Here is a 21,830-nt window from a genome sequence, read left to right as displayed (position 1 = left end):
TCATTGATGTAATATAATAACCTCATTGATGTAATATAGTAACCTCATTGATGTAATATAATAACCCCATTGATGTAATATAGTAACCTCATTGATGTAATATAATAACCCCATTGATGTAATATAGTAACCTCATTGATGTAATATAGTAACCTCATTGGTGTAATATAATAACCCCATTGATGTAATATAGTAACCTCATTGATGTAATATTATAACCTCATTGATGTGATATAGTAACCTCATTGATGTAATATAGTAACCTGACCCCCCTTAAGTCTGACATACAGCATGCTCACACATAAATTAAAAAGTTAAATGGAGATTGTTATTTGCCAGAATTTGATGATTACTTATCAAGTATGTGCAGACGATATAAAAGAATTGTCCACAGATTTTATGTCTGATCTACTCAGTCCAATTAAGAATTAGTTTTAATTGTATTTAAACAATGACCCATTAATATATGATATTAAAAGGCACGCCGATCATTCATTCATGCATCGTGCATTGTATGTGTTATACATTTTCTTTACCTACCCATGTCTCGTTTAGAGCATGTCAAGCTTTCTTTCAGCTATTAATGTGTCGTTTAGAGTGTTTTACGCTTTCTTTCAGCTACTAATGTGTCGTTTAGAGTGTTTTACACCTTCTTACAGTTACAGATACTTAGTTTAGAGTGTTTTACGCTTTCTTTCAGCTACTGATTCCAAATATAAAGCCGTCATTACTTTGGACTTTAATCTTCATGCATCAATTGATATCAAAGTTCCAGAAAACTACGCCAAAGTAGAATTGGACGTTCAGGATGCGGTAAGTTGAAAAATGGTATATGAGAGACAAAATCGATATTCTACCCAATATATGTATCACCAGGGTGTTCTTTGTATTTATATTTATACTTCATGCGTTTACTTAATATTCTAATGCAAAATTTATGTGAAACATAATATGGTTGTATCGATCCTGATTTGACAGCGTAACAGTGATAGAGAAAGAATAACAAAAAAATCCATATTTTTCTGCAACGAGAGATGGACATTGCTGACAGAATAATGTGCAATTCTGGTTCTTAAACATCCTATTTATATGTTATTTATTTTATAATTGTGTGGTTTTCTTCCTTTCTATATCATCATTTTCCTTCAAAATGTATACAGCAAATTGTCTGAAACGCATCATTCAAAAATATTAATCCTTATGCAGATAAATTGATTTTCTGTCAGATGCAAGCTACAAAAATGTCTATATAGAAACTTCATGTTATTTGAAAAATGTATATTAGTTAAATTATTTTGAAGAACAGACAATGCCTGAAAATAGTACGCTGAAAATAAGATTGCTAGCAACAAGTGTATCAATATGTATTTAATTTTAATTTGAAATGTCGGCCCTTTATTCAAGAGTCTACCTCAGAATGATTTCAGTCCTTCTGACTCGTACATTTGCTTCCTAACTCGTACTAATATTCAGACGTACTTGTAACATATAAGCATTTGTTTACTCCAATTAGCTCAGCGAATTCTACCGAACCAAGATGGATCAACTGTTTGTCAGAGTTGTCATAGTTTCAATTAGGTAAGAATTTACAATTTATTATATTACAAATGGTTACGGTGGTTATGTTGTTGTTGTTGTTGTTGTGGGGTTTAACGCCATTTTTCAGCACATGATAGGCTATGTATGGCGGCCAGTTATTAATGGTGGAGGAAGAATCTGGGAAAACCCCGGGAAGAACCACCGACCCACGAGAAGCTACTGGCAAGCTTTCTCACATACCCACATTGGCCAAATCCTAGACTCGAACCCACGCAGACAGAGGTGAGATGGCAGTGATCTGTAACGCAGAGTGCTTTAGACCACTCGGCCACTCGGGGCCCCTTACGGTGGTTATGTAAATACACACTTTAGGTACAGTGTATGGATGGCAAAATTCCGAGCCATAACATACATGCATCGATTACTTTTTCCGTTTTGTATTTCAATAAGCTTTCAAGAGGTGGAAATGATTACGACAATACATGTATGCATATTTTACATAACAATACATGTATGCATATTTTACATGACAATACGTGTATGCATAGTTTACATGACAATACATGTATGCATATTTTATACTACAATACATGTATGCATATTTTATACTACAATACATGTATGCATATTTTACACGACAATACATGTATGCGTATTTTACATGACAATACATGTATACATATTTTACACGACAATAGATGTATGCATATTTTATACAACAATACATGTATGCATATTTTACACGACAATACATGTATGCATATTTTACATGACAATACATGTATGCATTTTTTACATGACAATAAATGTATGCATATTTTATTTAGCTAAAAACTTATTATATCACCAAGCTAACTGAATGTGTGCATCCTATTTGTTCTTCTAGACGAGGTAGTTTGATTGTGGAATACTTCACTGTCACAAGGGATTCAGACGATGCTTTGCTGAAGTTGGGGGATGCTAATGCAAAGTTGGCATCTGGAGAGAAGATCTCAGTAGCTGGAGAAAACAGTTCTGCTCTTCGACTTAATGTGGAGGGAAACGACTGTAAAATATTTCTTTATGACTAACATTTTTTGCCTCTTTTTGTAAAATTTTGCTTGGAGTTATGTTTAGCATTATACAATCATACAGCTATCATCGTCATCATTATTGTTGTTACCATTATCATCCCTACCATTGCCATTGCCATGAAGACAAGAACTAAAATCATTACATGAATACAATAATAAAAGTTTTCGATACAATATGGATGTGAATCTGATCTAGATTAAGATTAATTTTAAGTGTTTTAGACCAAGCTAAATGTTAAGTGTTTTAGACCAAGTTTAATTTTAAATGTCTTAGATCAGGATTAATTTTAAGTGTTTTAGATCAAGATTAATGTTAAGTGTTTTAGACCAAGGTTAATGTTAATTGTTTTAGATCAAGTTTAATGTCAAGTGTTTCAGACCAAGTTTAATGTTAATTGTTTTAGATCAAGTTTAATGTTAATTGTTTTAGATCAAAGTTAATGTTAATTGTTTAAGATCAAGTTTAATGTTAAGTGTTTTAGACCAAGTTTAATGTTAATTGTTTTAGATCAAGTTTAATTTTAAATGTCTTAGATCAGGATTAATTTTAAGTGTTTTAGATCAAGATTAATGTTAAGTGTTTTAGACCAAGGTTAATGTTAATTGTTTTAAATCAAGGTTAATGTTAATTGTTTTAGATCAAGTTTAATGCTAAGTGATTTAGACCAAGTTTAATGTTAATTGTTTTAGATCAAGTTTAATTTTAAATGTCTTAGATCAGGATTAATTTTAAGTGTTTTAGATCATGATTAATGTTATGTGTTTTAGACCAAGGTTAATGTTAATTGGTTTAGATCAAGTTTAATGTTAAGTGTTTTAGACCAAGTTTAATGTTATTTGTTTTAGATCAAGTTTAATGTCAATTGTTTTAGATCAAGATTAATGTCAATTGTTTAAGATCAAGGTTAATGTTAATTGTTTTAGATCAAGTTTAATATTAAGTGTTTTAGACCAAGTTTAATGTTAATTGTTTTAGATCATGTTTAATTTTAAATGTCTTAGATCAGGATTAATTTTAAGTGATTTAGATCAAGATTAATGTTAAGTGTTTTAGACCAAGGTTAATGTTAATTGTTTTAGATCAAGATTAATGTTAATTGTTTTAGATCAAGGTTAATGTTGATTGTTTTAGATCAAGTTTAATATTAAGTGTTTTAGACCAAGTTTAATGTTAATTGTTTTAGATCAAGTTTAATTTTAAATATCTTAGATCAGGATTAATTTTAAGTGTTTTAGATCAAGATTAATGTTAAGTGTTTTAGACCAAGGTTAATGTTAATTGTTTTAGATCAAGTTTAATGTTAAGTGTTTTAGACCAAGTTTAATGTTAATTGTTTTAGATCAAGTTTAATGTTAATTGTTTTAGATCAAGATTAATGTTAATTGTTTTAGATCAAGTTAATGTTAATTCTTTTAGATCATGTTTAATGTTAAGTGTTTTAGACCAAGTTTAATGTTAATTGTTTTAGATCAAGTTTAATTTTAAATCTCTTAGATCAGGATTAATTTTAAGTGTTTTAGATCAGGATTAATGTTAAGTGTTTTAGACCAAGGTTAATGTTTTAGATCAAGATTAATGTTAATTGTTTTAGATCAAGGTTAATGTTAATTGTTTTAGATCAAGTTTAATGTTAAGTGTTTTAGACTAAGTTTAATGTTAATTGTTTTAGATCAAGTTTAATTTTAAATGTCTTAGATCAGGATTAATTTTAAGTGTTTTAGATCAAGATTAATGTTAAGTGTTTTAGACCAAGGTTAATGTTAATTGTTTTAGATCAAGTTTAATGTTAAGTGTTTTAGACCAAGTGAAATGTTAATTGTTTTAGATCAAGTTTAATGTTAAGTGTCTTAGATCAAGATTAATGTTAAATGTTTTAGATCAAGGTTAATGTTAATTGTTTTTGATCAAGGTTAATGTTAATTGTTTTAGAACAAGTTTAATGTTAATTGTTTTAGATCAAGTTTAATTTTAAATCTCTTAGATCAGGATTAATTTTAAGTGTTTTAGATCAAGATTAATGTTAAGTGTTTTAGACCAAGGTTAATGTTAATTGTTTTAGATCAAGTTTAATGTTAAGTGTTTTAGACCAAGTGAAATGTTAATTGTTTTAGATCAAGTTTAATGTTAAGTGTCTTAGATCAAGATTAATGTTAAATGTTTTAGATCAAGGTTAATGTTAATTGTTTTTGATCAAGGTTAATGTTAATTGTTTTAGACCAAGTTTAATGTTAATTGTTTTAGATCAAGTTTAATGTTAAGTGTCTTAGATCAAGATTAATGTTAAATGTTTTAGATCAAGGTTAATGTTAAGTGTTTTAGATCAAGATTAATGTTAATTGTTTTAGATCAAGATTAATGTTAATTGTTTTTGATCAAGGTTAATGTTAATTGTTTTAGACCAAGTTTAATGTTAATTGTTTTAGATCAAGTTTAATGTTAAGTGTCTTAGATCAAGATTAATGTTAAATGTTTTAGATCAAGGTTAATGTTAAGTGTTTTAGATCAATATTAATGTTAAGGGTTTTAGATCAAGGTTAATGTTAAGGTTTTTAGATCAATGTTAATGTTAAGTGTTTTAGACCAAGGTTAATGATAAGTGTTTTAGATCAAGATAAATGTTAAGAGTTTTAGATCAAGGTTAATGTTAATTGTTTTAGACTAGATTTAATTTTAAATGTCTTAGATCAGGTTTAAATTTAAATGTCTTAGATGAGGATTAATGTTAAGTGTTTTAGATCAAGATTAATGTTAATTGTTTTAGATCAAGATTAATGTTAATTGTTTTTGATCAAGGTTAATGTTAATTGTTTTAGACCAAGTTTAATGTTAATTGTTTTAGATCAAGTTTAATGTTAAGTGTCTTAGATCAAGATTAATGTTAAATGTTTTAGATCAAGGTTAATGTTAAGTGTTTTAGATCAATATTAATGTTAAGGGTTTTAGATCAAGGTTAATGTTAAGGTTTTTAGATCAATGTTAATGTTAAGTGTTTTAGACCAAGGTTAATGATAAGTGTTTTAGATCAAGATAAATGTTAAGAGTTTTAGATCAAGGTTAATGTTAATTGTTTTAGACTAGATTTAATTTTAAATGTCTTAGATCAGGTTTAAATTTAAATGTCTTAGATGAGGATTAATGTTAAGTGTTTTAGATCAAGATTAATATTAAGTTTTAGATCAAGATAAATGTTAAGAGTTTTATATCAAGGTTAATGTTAATTGTTTTAGACTAGATTTAATTTTAAATGTCTTAGATCAGGTTTAAATTTAAATGTCTTAGAACATGTTTTAGATCAAGGTTAATGTTAAATGTTTTAAATCAAGATTAATGTTAAGTGCTTTAGACCAAGATAAATGTTAAGTGTTTCAGACCAAGATTAATGTTAAGTGTTTCAGACCAAGATAAATGTTAAGTGTTTCAGACCAAGATTAATGTTAAGTGTTTTAGACCAAGATTAATGTTAAGTGTTTCAGACCAAGATAAATGTTAAGTGTTTCAGACCAAGATTAATGTTAAGTGTTTCAGACCAAGATAAATGTTAAGTGTTTCAGACCAAGATTAATGTTAAGTGTTTTAGACCAAGATTAATGTTAAGTGTTTTAGACCAAGATTAATGTTAAGTGTTTCAGACCAAGATTAATGTTAAGTGTTTCAGACCAAGATTAATGTTAAGTGTTTCAGACCAAGATTAATGTTAAGTGTTTCAGACCAAGATAAATGTTAAGTGTTTCAGACCAAGATTAATGTTAAGTGTTTCAGACCAAGATTAATGTTAAGTGCTTTAGACCAAGATAAATGTTAAGTGTTTCAGACCAAGATTAATGTTAAGTGTTTCAGACCAAGATTAATGTTAAGTGTTTTAGACCAAGATTAATGTTAAGTATTTTAGACCAAGATTAATGTTAAGTGTTTCAGACCAAGGTTAATGTTAAGTGTTTCAGACCAAGATTAATGTTAAGTGCTTTAGACCAAGATAAATGTTAAGTGTTTCAGACCAAGATTAATGTTAAGTGTTTCAGACCAAGATTAATGTTAAGTGTTTTAGACCAAGATTAATGTTAAGTATTTTAGACCAAGATTAATGTTAAGTGTTTCAGACCAAGGTTAATGTTAAGTATTTCAGACCAAGATTAATGTTAAGTGTTTCAGACCAAGATTAATGTTAAGTATTTTAGACCAAGATTAATGTTATGTGTTTTAGATGAAAGTTAATGTTAAGTGTTTTAGATGAAGATTAATGTTAATTATTTTAGACCAATATTAATGTTAAGTGTTTCAGACCAAGATTAATGTCATGTGTTTTAGATGAGAATTAATGTTAAGTGTTTCAGACCATAATTAATGTTAAGTGTTTTAGACCAATGTTAATGTTAAGTGTTTCAGACCAAGATTAATTTTAAGTATTTCAGACCAAGATTAATGTTAAGTATTTTATGATAAGATTAATGTTATGTGTTTTAGATTAAATTTAATGTTAACTTTTTCCTGCATGACCTCTCCATCTAATTTTCACGACTAAATAAAGAAGGGCATGCCATTGCTTTGTTATTACTGTCATTGAATTCGGGCTGTTGTAATGCTAAGATGAACGATTCAGCCGTAATAATATACAGTGACGTATTTCTTCCTTCTTAGTACCTAATGACACTCCTGCAGACCAGATTTTGTGTAAGAGTTATCTGTCCCTAAAAGGAGCCTGTACTACGGGCTACGAATGTATCCTTATCGACAGTCGCCCAACATGCACGTAAGTATAGAATTATGACTTTTTTTTATTCTGTTTACTATTTTATTTATAAAAATTAAATGTTTTGTCGTTTGTAAATGTTTTTGAAGAATAACTGATAAGGGAGGAGGCCATATAACATACCAAATTAAATAAATACATTTGTATCAAATATTTATATAAAATAAATGTTATCGCCTTTATCAAAAGATGTGGTAAATCATGGGGATTGACAGAGAGTGGTTTTTCCATGTCACATTTTAAAAATACTGCTGATTCCATGAGTGAAAAATAACAATTCTTTTCAAAATAAATAAATAGTTCATTATCAGTTTTGTCCATTTCTTCTTACAACAGCAATAAGGAATACAAATATACACTTTAATATTGAAATTTCCCCTGAAAATAATACATAAAACTTGCTTTCTTAAATCACACTTTCTGCGAGAACTAGAAGCCAAGACAGGCAAACTCAAACGGCCATAAAACCTGGTTAACACATCAGAAATATCTATTTTATGTTACTTTTGTCCACGATGTTCATCCATAAACAATGCATTTATCAGTGACTTAGGATGAAAACTGCATCAATTAAACTAACTCGAAAGTGTCAAGACATCCTTCGAGTTATTGGTTGTAACAGCATGCGCAGAATGTTCAGTTTTATGAAGAGTGTCTTTCTAAAGAATAATAATAGCAAAAGCAACAATAGGGATAATTATGAATGTAACTTTCATGTACTCCCTTATCTGAATTGGAAATATTACCCCATCATCATTAATTCAAACATTAATCTCTTTCAAAGACAGCTCACTCACCACTCACTCTCTCTCCCTCCCTCCTCCTCACCTTTCTCTCTCTCTTTCTCTCTCTCTCTCTTGCTATATATATATATATATATATATATATATATATATATATATATATATATATATATATATATATATATATAAAGAGAGAGAGAGAGAGAGTGATTGGTGCATGAATAAATGTATGAAGGAATAATTGTTAATTGCATGGACAGAAAGAAATATAGATTAAAATAATAATAATAATAATAATAATAATTTGCACGATGCCTCTCAAGATCTAATCTTTCTTTATTATCATACACAACGTTTATAATTTATGTTTTTGGGGTTCGATTTATTGTATTATTATCTGTGTTGATTTGTTTCATGCGTTTCGCTTTTAGACCTAAAAAGAAGGAAGGTAAGTTTAAGTTGTTTATTTTTATTTCAACTTCTTCCAACATTGCCTCTCATCATTTCATATTTAGGTTGAATAAAATGAAGACAAAATGATCAGAACGAGGTAAATAATTTAACATATAAATAATCTTTGATATTTTTGTATATCTTCTGTTATAATTCACCAGTACAACTCTTGAGTTCCATTGCGTTGTATACACAACTCTCAGTTCCAATGCGTTATATACACAATTCAGAATTAAGCAGTTATTTCTGCAAATATAAACGTTTTCCAAAGTCAAATAATTGAATTCAATTATTAAAAATAAATAAAAAATTAATAGTTTATGCACCAGTTATACTGTATTACTGCACCACTACCACGTGCTGGTTATATTAGCTAGTTATTTTGCAGCCAATACGCAGGTAAAGTGTCAACGTATGCAGAACATGTATATCATCATCTGTATTATATGTCAAATGTACGATGTGTTCGTGACATATTTAACATGCGTGTTATATGCCAAATGTACGATGAGTTCATGACATAATTAACATGTACATTATATGTCATATGTACAATGAGTTCGTGACATAATTAACATGTACATTATATGTCATATGTACAATAAGTTCGTGACATACTTAACACGTTTATTATATGTCAAATGTATGATGAGTTTGTGACATACTTAACACTTGTATTATATGTCAAATGTACTATGAGTTCATGACATACTTAATACGCGTATTATATGCCAAATGTACGATGAGTTCATGATATATTTAACATGCGTATTAAATGTCAAATGTACTATGGTTTCATGACATATGTAACATTCATGTTATATGTCAAATGTAGGATGGGTTCATGACATACTTAACATATGTATTATATGTCAAATGTACGATGGGTTCTGTCATATTTAACATACGTGTTATATGCCAAATGTACGATGAGTTCATGACATACTTAATATGTGCATTATATGTCAAATGTAAAATGGGTTCATGACATATTTTACATGCGTATTATATGTTAAATGTACGATGAGTTCATGATATATTTAACATGATTGTTATATGTCAAATGTACGATGGGTTCATGACATACTTAAAATGTGTTATATACCAAATGTACAATGGGTTCATGATATACTTAACATGTGTGTTATATGTCAAATGTACGATGAGTTCATGATGTATTTAACATATGTGTTATACGTCAAATGTATGATGGGTTCTTGATATATTTAACAGATGCAGTCACATATATATCAAGTTGGGTTATTTTTCTATCTTGATATAAACCTGTTAACTAAAGTGGGCACGTGAAACATATCAGAACTGTGTACATGTGAAAATGCTTTCCAATCTTTTACATATTTGAATTATAACGTTATCAAACTGAACACTATCCGTAGCATTGACTGCAATGTATTTTATTGAAGGTTCAGATATAAGCCCGGCTCATTTATTTTATCTAACATTCATTGTGACAAAATGGGAACAAAAAGTATTAAGGACTAGTAAACAAACATTTTCTTGTCAGCTATATCTGCAAATTCCGAAGCAATTATAAATTATAAATTAAATCTTTGACTGGATGTGAGTACTGATTTATATACAGCTTTATGTAAGTAATTCTTATTTTATATGTCAATACCTATACCATGTTGAGGACATTCATGTTGTGAATTGTATTTTTTAATTAATTAAATGACACCCCTAGTAGTCAGTGTAAACCGAAACAAGCCCTTACATTAATTATTGTTTTATTTCATTTGATACAGATAACTTCATCCTTATTGTGGCTGTTGCAACAGGGACATCACTTTCTGCTCTTATAATCCTTGTCATTGCTGCGGTTCTTTTTTATAAAAGAAAAACGACACAGTGGAAGACATCTAAGGATTTGATATACCGGAGGTATACAAATTTAAGTATACAATTTCACAACTGAACTAATATATATATATATATATATATATATATATATATATATATATATATATATATATATATATATATATATATATATATATACGTTTAATAATATTTGCACATGTAAACTAAAGCATAAAACTTCTCAGTCGTAACACTAGTTTATTTTGTTGGGGGGGGTATTAATTTATGAATAATGTTTTACTGACACAAAACTTCAAACAAGGAGCAAATCGAACCTCTACAAGTCTGCGACACTTACAAAATGTTGGAATAGATTAAATATTTTAATATTGTATGCGACGAATACAAACATGTCTATTTAATGTGCTACTCCCTTTCTTAGTTACAGTGAATGGTGGTACAACATCAGAATAAATACTTGGAAAGCCCTTGAATAAAAGAGCAAATATGAGAATGTGGATATTTGAAATTAATAGCTAATATCAATGAGAACGTGGACATTTGAAATTAATAGCAAATATCAATGAAAATGTGGATATTTGAAATTAATAGCAAATATCAATGAGAATGTGGATATTTGAAATTAATAGCAAATATCAATGAGAATGTGGATATTTGAAATTAATAGCAAATATCAATGAGAATGTGGATATTTGAAATTAATAGCAAATATCAATGAAAATGTGAATATTTGAAATTAATAGCAAATATCAATGAGAATGTGGATATTTGAAATTACTAGCAAATATCAATGAGAATGTGGATATTTGAAATTAGTAGCAAATAGCATTAAGAATATGGATGTTTGAAATTAATAGCAAATATCAATGAGAATGTGGATATTTGAAATTAATAGCAAATATCAATGAGAATATGGATATTTGAAATAAATAGCAAATATCACTGAGAATGTGGATATTTGAAATTAATAGCAAATATCAATGAGAATGTGGATATTTGAAATTAATAGCAAATATCAATGAGAATGTGGATATTTGAAATTAATAGCAAATATCAATGAGAATGTGGATATTTGAAATTAATAGCAAATATCAATGAGAATGTGGATATTTGAAATTAATAGCAAATATCAATGGGAGTGTGGACATTTGAAATTAATAGCAAATATCAATGAGAGTGTGGATATTTGAAATTAATAGCAAATATCAATGAGAGTGTGGATATTTGAAATTAATAGCAAATATCAATGAGAATGTGGATATTTGAAATTAATAGCAAATATCAATGAGAATGTGGATATTTGAAATTAGTAGCAAATAGCATTAAGAATATGGATGTTTGAAATTAATAGCAAATATCAATGAGAATGTGGATATTTGAAATTAATAGCAAATATCAATGAGAATGTGGATATTTGAAATTAATAGCAAATATCAATGAGAGTGTGGACATTTGAAATTAATAGCAAATATCAATGAGAATGTGGATGTTTGAAATTAATAGCAAATATCAATGAGAATGTGGATGTTTGAAATTAATAGCAAATATCAATGAGAATGTGGATATTTGAAATTAATAGCAAATATCAATGAGAATGTGGATATTTGAAATTAGTAGCAAATAGCATTAAGAATATGGATGTTTGAAATTAATAGCAAATATCAATGAGAGGTGGATATTTGAAATTAATAGCAAATATCAATGAGAATGTGGATATTTGAAATTAATAGGAAATATCAATGAGAATGTGGATATTTGAAATTAGTAGCAAATAGCATTAAGCGTATGGATGTTTGAAATTAATAGCAAATATCAATGAGAATGTGGATATTTGAAATTAATAGCAAATATCAATGCGAATGTGGATATTTGAAATTGATAGCAAATATCAATGAGAATGTGGATATTTGAAATTAATAGCAAATATCAATGAGAATGTGGATATTTGAAATTAGTAGCAAATAGCATTAAGAATATGGATGTTTGAAATTAATTGCAAATATCAATGAGAATGTGGATATTTGAAATTAATAGCAAATATCAATGAGAGTGTGGATATCTGAAATTAATAACAAATATGAATGAGAGTGTGGATATTAGAAATTAATAGCAAATATCAACGAGAATGTGGATATTTGAAATTAGTAGCAAATAGCATAAAGAATATGGATGTTTGAAATTAATAGCAAATATCAATGAGAATGTGGATATTTGTAATTAATAGCAAATATCAATGAGAGTTTGGATATCTGAAATTAATAACGAATATCAATCAGAGTGTGGATATTAGAAATTGAATAGCAAATATCAACGAGAATGTGGATATTTGAAATTAAAGCAAATATCAATGAGAATGTGGATATTTGAAATTAATAGCAAATATCAATGAGAATGTGGATATTTGAAATTAATAGCAAATATCAATGAGAATGTGGATATTGGAAATTGATAGCAAATATCAATGAGAATGTGGATATTTGAAATTAATAGCAAATATCAATGAGAATGTGGATATTTGAAATTAATAGCAAATATCAATGAGAATGTGGATATTTGAAATTAATAGCAAATATCAATGAGAATCTGGATTTTTGAAATTAATAGCAAATATCAATGAGAATGTGGATATTTGAAATTAATAGCAAATATCAATGAGAATGTGGATATTTGAAATTAGTAGCAAATAGCATTAAGAATATGGATGTTTGAAATTAATAGCAAATATCAATGAGAGGTGGATATTTGAAATTAATAGCAAATATCAATGAGAATGTGGATATTTGAAATTAATAGGAAATATCAATGAGAATGTGGATATTTGAAATTAGTAGCAAATAGCATTAAGCGTATGGATGTTTGAAATTAATAGCAAATATCAATGAGAATGTGGATATTTGAAATTAATAGCAAATATCAATGCGAATGTGGATATTTGAAATTGATAGCAAATATCAATGAGAATGTGGATATTTGAAATTAATAGCAAATATCAATGAGAATGTGGATATTTGAAATTAGTAGCAAATAGCATTAAGAATATGGATGTTTGAAATTAATTGCAAATATCAATGAGAATGTGGATATTTGAAATTAATAGCAAATATCAATGAGAGTGTGGATATCTGAAATTAATAACAAATATGAATGAGAGTGTGGATATTAGAAATTAATAGCAAATATCAACGAGAATGTGGATATTTGAAATTAGTAGCAAATAGCATTAAGAATATGGATGTTTGAAATTAATAGCAAATATCAATGAGAATGTGGATATTTGTAATTAATAGCAAATATCAATGAGAGTTTGGATATCTGAAATTAATAACGAATATCAATCAGAGTGTGGATATTAGAAATTGAATAGCAAATATCAACGAGAATGTGGATATTTGAAATTAAAGCAAATATCAATGAGAATGTGGATATTTGAAATTAATAGCAAATATCAATGAGAATGTGGATATTTGAAATTAATAGCAAATATCAATGAGAATGTGGATATTGGAAATTGATAGCAAATATCAATGAGAATGTGGATATTTGAAATTAATAGCAAATATCAATGAGAATGTGGATATTTGAAATTAATAGCAAATATCAATGAGAATGTGGATATTTGAAATTAATAGCAAATATCAATGAGAATCTGGATTTTTGAAATTAATAGCAAATATCAATGAGAATGTGGATATTTGAAATTAATAACAACTATCAATGCGAATGTGGACATTTGAAATTAATAGCAAATATCAATGAGAATGTGGATATTTGAAATTAATAGCAAATTTCAATGAGAATGTGGATATTTGAAATTAGTAGCAAATAGCATTAAGAATATGGATGTTTGAAATTAATAGCAAATATCAATGAGAATGTGGATAATTGAAATTAATAGCAAATATCAATGAGAATGTGGATATTTGAAATTAGAAGCAAATAGCATTAAGAATATGGATGTTTGAAATTAATAGCAAATATCAATGAGAATGTGGATAATTGAAATTCATAGCAAATATCAATGAGAATGTGGATATTTGAAATTAATAGCAAATATCAATGAGAATGTGGATATTTGAAATTCATAGCAAATATCAATGAGAATGTGGATATTTGAAATTAATAGCAAATATCAATGAAAATGTGGATATTAGAAATTAATAGCAAATATCAATGAGAATGTGGATATTTGAAATTAGTAGCAAATAGCATTAAGAATATGGATGTTTGAAATTAATAGCAAATATCAATGAGAATGTGGATATTTGAAATTAATAGCAAATATCAATGAGAGTGTGGATATCTGAAATTAATAACAAATATCAATGAGAATGTGGATATTTGAAATTAATAGCAAATATCAATGAGAATGTGGATATCTGAAATTAATAACAAATATCAATGAGAGTGTGGATATTAGAAATTGAATAGCAAATATCAACGAGAATGTGGATATTTGAAATTAGTAGCAAATAGCATTAAGAATATGGATGTTTGAAATTAATAGCAAATATCAATGAGAATGTGGATATTTGAAATTAATAGCAAATATCAATGAGTGTGTGGATATCTGAAATTAATAACAAATATCAATGAGAGTGTGGATATTAGAAATTGAATAGCAAATATCAACGAGAATGTGGATATTTGAAATTAATAGCAAATATCAATGAGAATGTGGATATTTGAAATTAATAGCAAATATCAATGAGAATGTGGATATTTGAAATTAATAGCAAATATCAATGCGAATGTGGATATTTGAAATTGAATAGCAAATATCAATGAGAATGTGGATATTTGAAATTAATAGCAAATATCAATGAGAATGTGGATATCTGAAATTAATAGCAAATATCAATGAGAGTGTGGATATTTGAAATTAATAGCAAATATCAACGAGAATGTGGATATTTGAAATTAATAGCAAATATCAATGAGAATGTGGATATTTGAAATTAAATAGCAAATATCAATGAGAATGTGGATATTTGAAATTAATAGCAAATATCAATGAGAGTGTGGATATTTGAAATTGAATAGCAAATATCAATGAGAATGTGGATATCTGAAATTAATAGCAAATATCACTGAGAATGTGGATATCTGAAATTAATAGCAAATATCAATGAGAATGTGGATATTTGAAATTAATAGCAAATATGAATGCGAATGTGGATATCTGAAATCAATAGCAAATATCAATGAGAGTGTGGATATTTGAAATTAATAGCAAATATCTACGAGAATGTGGATATTTGAAATAAAATTAAACCAAGGATTAAACAAATAATTACGAATTTATAGATGACAACAGTGGTAAAAATATGCAGCCCTGGACAACTTGGACAACCAGATATTTATAATGGACAATCATTTTTCTCAAATTGAAAGTATCTGTATTTACGATAAATGTTTGGGGTTTTTTCTGTCATAGACAACAGTGCATTTATTCTACACAATGATGTTTACTTTTTTATTTTAGCGACAGCATCTCCAATCAGACAAATCGATACATAGCAACAAAATGGCACACATCTGACTTGATGAAACACGTCAGCTATGGCTTCAATCCGTCCGATATGCTCGGCCATAGTCCGCATCCTTATAAGCAGAATTACTATCAAGGCAATGAGGAGGGTCAGTATAGATATGATTTGATGGGGAGAAAGGTTACAGCATCCCAATATTTAAATTTATGTACTATAACACGTACAGATACTTTATGCATATATATTTATTTGATTTTCTTTGCCCACTTGTGATAAACGTTTAGGTTATGTTATCATTTTTTGATTATGCATTTGAGAAAAGACCACTGAACATTATCATTGTATGGAAAAGAGAACACACATGGTATTTTGAATGAGTTCAAACAGCTATATTTCACTGAAATGACATTAAATAGTCTAAATAATTTTAAACGAAACGCAACAGCTACAAGACAAGTGATGGAATGCTTGAGACATACACCAATAAAACCTGAGACATGACTATAAGATGCCATATCATTGCTTTGTTCTTCCTTTTAAAGAATAAGTTTAGACACGACACATAAAATACTATGCAAAAGGCCGTTATATTTTGAATCCTGTGATATAACTAGGAGGACGATATTTTTAAGAAACTAACGTACTTATAATCTGAAACATTTACTAGGAAACATGGAAAACAACTTGTCTGGCTCATCATATTTAGATGAAGTGAACTCAAGCGCAAGCAAGAAAGAGGTATGTGAAAGACGATATTGGATTGGTCCTATTTTCATCTATTGAAGGCATCTAACCAATAGGAACACTATTGCACTTTCAAACTTTCCATGGTAACACCTAACTATGCATTAAAAGGATTAAACACATACGTCTTAACAGAAACGTGATAAGACTCTCTTATGGTGTTATGTATATCTATATTTTTTGTAACTATTTTGTTATGGTGTTATGTATATCTATATTGTTTGGAACTATTCTGTTACGGTGTTATGCATATCTATTTTTTTGTGTAACTATTGGTATATCTCTGTTTCTATATTAATTGCATTTGTGTGACTGTAAATTGTATTGTATTCATTGTCTATAAAGAAGATATTACTTATCGAATTTTGTACACGGTAATAGATTCTGTTCTAAGATATAACAGTGTCTGCAGATTTCATAGGATCTATACATATATGCTATCGAGTTTCTAATAATAAAACCTGTTTGGGTTAATTTTTCATTTCCTGGTGGGGTCTGGTGGGTTCTTAGAAGAATTAAGTTATTTCCAAATGGATGGGTTAAGTCATGTGAATAGGTATTACGAAATCTTATAACGAGTAGTTAGATCTGTCACGTGGGGTATATTGCTACATATAGTCATAATATACTCTTGAATGTGTGTATAAGGAGAGAGCGGATTAATTAATCAATTCCTATTTTGGATTCATTCCTACTTTGGATTCTTATGTCATGTGTTGAAATCAGTCTGCAAATATGTTTAATGTTGTGTTTAGATAACGTGAGAGGAGACATTTGTTAGGATAATTAATTTGAATCACAGACTGATCTTTGGACTAAAACGTAATTCTGGGACTATTGTGAATTATTCAAAGGAGTTTTGGATAATGCCATGGCGATACGTACATTAGAAGAGTTCTATTAATTTGGATTCGGAAAGTTCTATTCTTTTGGATTTGAATAGAATTTGTTAAGATTAGTTTGGATCAAAATTCATAATACTGGAACAGCCTCGTGCATTTTCATTTTATAACTTTCATAATTAAATTATTTGTTAAGTTTTATAAATTTTGTTGGTTTTATTCTATTCCTTAATTTATGACCATAGAGTCGTTAGAGCTCATCAATTTCTACAAAGTGAAACTTGTACTGTCATATAAAAAGGTTAATTTTAAATCGTCTGCTGTTATAATTATATATTTTCATAAATTATAATTTCGATTATTTGTTGTATCTTTCCTAAGCTACTCGTTTTTTTTTAATACTTTGACAAATCTTCTGTCGTATAATATCCTAACAACATATCTCTCGGTTTATTTCAGTTTAAAATAAAACGGCCAAAGGTGTATGGAGTCGGAAATGTGTCTTATGACGTGAGTTTTCAAAATGCTATAACTATTACTACTACTGCTACCACAACTAGCAATAATTGAAATATATAATAATAATAATGATAATAATAATAATAACGTTGCAATTTACAGCATCTATTTCTTTATAATGTCTTCTTAATTCGCTCCTCCTTTTCTAATTACTTCACAAAGGTATGGCCTCACCTCGTGATTTTTGTTGATATGATCATTCAAGCTTGCAGCCTAATCGTGGTTAGTTTAATTAAGTACTAAAATTCTTTATACTGATCTATTCGTTATAACATGGGTATACGTTCTTGTAAAACCTTTTTTTCTTATTTCCAAGTCTTAAAAATGGCAGGATATTATTCATCCGATTAGCTACGTGAGTGAACGCGTTTTGTTCCATGTGTTCGGGATATCTGTCCTGAACAAACTTTGTATGACATTCTCAATTATTTTTTTAATGAAGTTTTAATTGACTGAGGTTATAAGATTATCGTCTAGACAAATAAGCAGTTCTATATTTCAAAGAAGATTAAAATTGAAGGAATGAGAGGAACGTAAATGTATATAGTGACAGTTTTGTCATAATAAGGTTATTTCACAATTTTTTTCTACTTGCAGAATGGAATATACAACTAACTGATGCAATGGAAATATGTTGTGCCAGTAAACAAACTGCATACTCTAAAATATAGATCACTGTGTCGCATTGTTTTTAGCACTATGCAAAGATTATTACATATTGTTTTCGTGACCAAATGTTCTTAGATTCGTTGTACAAGGCTGTATTGAAAAACAATAGCTGCAATTAATAATTAACGATCATCATTGTACTTGACAACTAATACTTTTTGAAACATGTTTTCTTGAATTTAGAAATGTACATATTCTTTTTATTTAATTTCCTTGTTTGTATATTTAAGACTGCTTTTCTCGCGTTGAGGATTTTTTAAAAAAAGAGTTGCTAAGTAATGTGAGTCAAATAAAATTAAATAATGCTAAATACATACATTTAAACCTGCCTTAAACAATAATCTATGATAACATTGCAATGACCTCTCAGCATCTGTCTTGCAAAACTGAATCTTATGAGAATATTTTAAGATATATATTTTTCAAGTTAGAATTAGTAGAAATGTATGTATGTGCTTTAAGTTATTTTTAAAGTTAGTTGAAGTCTGGGCCTCTCGACTTTGTTTTGTCTGGTGAGCATTTTTGTACGAGTTAAACGCCAGTATGAATAGTGGTATTCGCCGGTATGAATAGTGTTATTAACCAGTATGAAAAGGGTTATTCACCAGTATGATACAAAATACTAAAGCGCAGCACATGCACTTAAACCGGTCTTAAGTAGCAACTTATGAAAGAAAGGTTATTTTAGAGGATAGCTAATCCTTTGATGAAAATCCTATTATGTAAAATTGCAAATATGTCATAAATATTTGGATCTTTTACATATAGGCGGCCCTTAATACACATCCTCCACTACAGTAGCATACCCACTTAATACACATCCTCCACTACAGTAGCATACCCACTTAACACACATCCTCCACTACAGTAGCATACCCACTTAATACACATCCTCCACTACAGTAGCATACCCACTTAACACACATCCTCCACTACAGTAGCATACCCACTTAATACACATCCTCCACTATATTAGCATACCCACTTAATACACATCCTCCACTACATTAGCATACCCACTTAATACACATCCTCCACTATATTAGCATACCCACTTAATACACATCTTCCACTATATTAGCATACCCACTTAATACACATCCTCCACTATATTAGCATACCCACTTAATACACATCCTCCACTATATTAGCATACCCACTTAATACACATCCTCCACTATCCTCCAATATATTAGCATACCCACTTAATACACCCTCCACTATATTAGCATACCCACTTAATACACATCCTCCACTATATTAGCATACCCACTTAATACACATCCTCCACTATATTAGCATACCCACTTAATACACATCCTCCACTATATTAGCATACCCACTTAATACACATCCTCCACTATATTAGCACACCCACTTAATACACATCCTCCACTATCCTCCAATATATTAGCATACCCACTTAATACACCCTCCACTATGTTATCATACCCACTTAATACACATCCTCCACTATATTAGCATACCCACTTAATACACATCCTCCAATATATTAGCATACCCACTTAATACACATCCTCCAATATATTAGCATACCCACTTAATACACATCCTCCACTATATTAACATACCCACTTAATACACATCTTCCACTATATTAGCATACCCACTTAATACACATCCTCCACTACATTAGCATACCCACTTAATACACATCCTCCACTATATTAGCATACCCACTTAATACACATCCTCCAATATATTAGCATACCCACATTAGCATACCCACTTAATACACATCCTCCACTACATTAGCATACCCACTTAATACACAGGTTAGAGCGTCCGCCTCGGATGCGGGAGGTCGTGGGTTCGATCCCCGGCCGAGTCATACCAAAGACTTACAAAAATGGTACTAACAGCTGCTTCGCTTAACGCTCAGCATTAAGAGGTTAGTGTTAGGACTGGTCGGCCCGGTGTCAGGATAATGTGACTGGGTGGGACATCATGCTACATGTCTGCGGCATGATGCCCCAGTGCTAGACATCACTATAAACTGCCACATTGCAGACATCGTAGCGATATGACTGGAAAATTGTTAAAGCTACGTTAAAAATCCAAATCACATCACATCACTTAATACACATCCTCCAATATATTAGCATACCCACTTAATACACATCCTCCACTATGTTAGCATACCCACTTAATACACATCCTCCACTATATTAGCATACCCACTTAATACACATCTTCCACTATATTAGCATACCCACTTAATACACATCCTCCAATATATTAGCATACCCACTTAATACACATCCTCCACTATATTAGCATACCCAGAAATCATGTTACTAATACAGATTAAGCTAGAAATAAATAAGTTAATAGTACTAAAAAATATCACATGTTTATACAAATTTATATTATTAATATAAAATTATCTTTTTCTATTATAAAAACAATAAAGCGGACAGATACACGAAATAACACGAATACTTATATTCCACACATGTAGTATGTCTTACCAGCAGTTGTGTGCAATGAATTATTGACATTTACTATGATTTAGCACTTGCAGGATTGAAACGCGGCTTAAATATTAATCAACGATTAGAAAGAGTCAACAAGCTGAGTATACAAGCTGCGTGATTAACTTAATATATTGTCTTAAAAAAATATTTGTTCATGGGAAAAAATTAGGACGAGCATCCATAAATCCAGTCTATAAGCACCCTTGACTAAACGTTTCAATAAATACTTCATATCTTATGGAAGCGAGTTGATAAAATGGTTATTGCGATACGTAAGATAGTTCTGATGTAAACTTCAAGTATTTAATGCTGAATAGCACAATTTAGCAGCGTGAACGGCTTCTTCGCCTAATAAGTTTAAAAAATCGCAATATTTGTATTTTTCACGACCTTTAACTTGATGTATATATAAACAACATTTTTTCTTTTATAAAATTAAAAAGTGTTGTTCTGTCTGGGCCCACTCACGGACCCCGGCCCCGGTGATATATCACCGTCCCGCCCCCCTTGTCAACTCTGCGTGAGAACTCGTTCTCATCCCACTTACTTATATTGTTATGTGTATCTGTATTTTGTGCATGATCACTCTTGATTACAGCTAGTAAGGGTTACTTAATTATTTTAAATACTTTGGAACTCATTTGGATTACTCGAAACTTTTGAAAATGTTT

At 29.2% G+C, this 21,830-nt stretch overlaps 1 protein-coding gene across 1 annotated transcript in view; it reads left to right on the top strand.

The window, feature by feature from the left end:
* LOC149791193 (uncharacterized) overlaps positions 1-21,830 on the top strand; it is a gene marked incomplete at its 3' end in the record, with an annotated part of 207,331 nt that overhangs the window by 61,989 nt on the left and 123,512 nt on the right. Inside the window, exons 27-34 of the mRNA XM_089971317.1 lie at positions 701-813; positions 1,514-1,578; positions 2,426-2,586; positions 7,249-7,360; positions 8,535-8,551; positions 10,323-10,458; positions 15,881-16,035; positions 16,555-16,625. Coding sequence (XP_089827443.1) covers positions 701-813; positions 1,514-1,578; positions 2,426-2,586; positions 7,249-7,360; positions 8,535-8,551; positions 10,323-10,458; positions 15,881-16,035; positions 16,555-16,625 — 830 coding nt within the window. The remainder of the gene's footprint in view (positions 1-700; positions 814-1,513; positions 1,579-2,425; positions 2,587-7,248; positions 7,361-8,534; positions 8,552-10,322; positions 10,459-15,880; positions 16,036-16,554; positions 16,626-21,830) is intronic.

Source organism: Sinohyriopsis cumingii, chromosome 9 (assembly GCF_028554795.1).
Source record: "Sinohyriopsis cumingii isolate HCF-2022 chromosome 9, ASM2855479v2, whole genome shotgun sequence".
NCBI lineage: Eukaryota > Metazoa > Mollusca > Bivalvia > Unionida > Unionidae > Sinohyriopsis > Sinohyriopsis cumingii.
The sequence above is the reverse complement of the archived record's forward strand: the minus strand, read 5'-3'. Positions and strand labels throughout refer to the sequence as shown.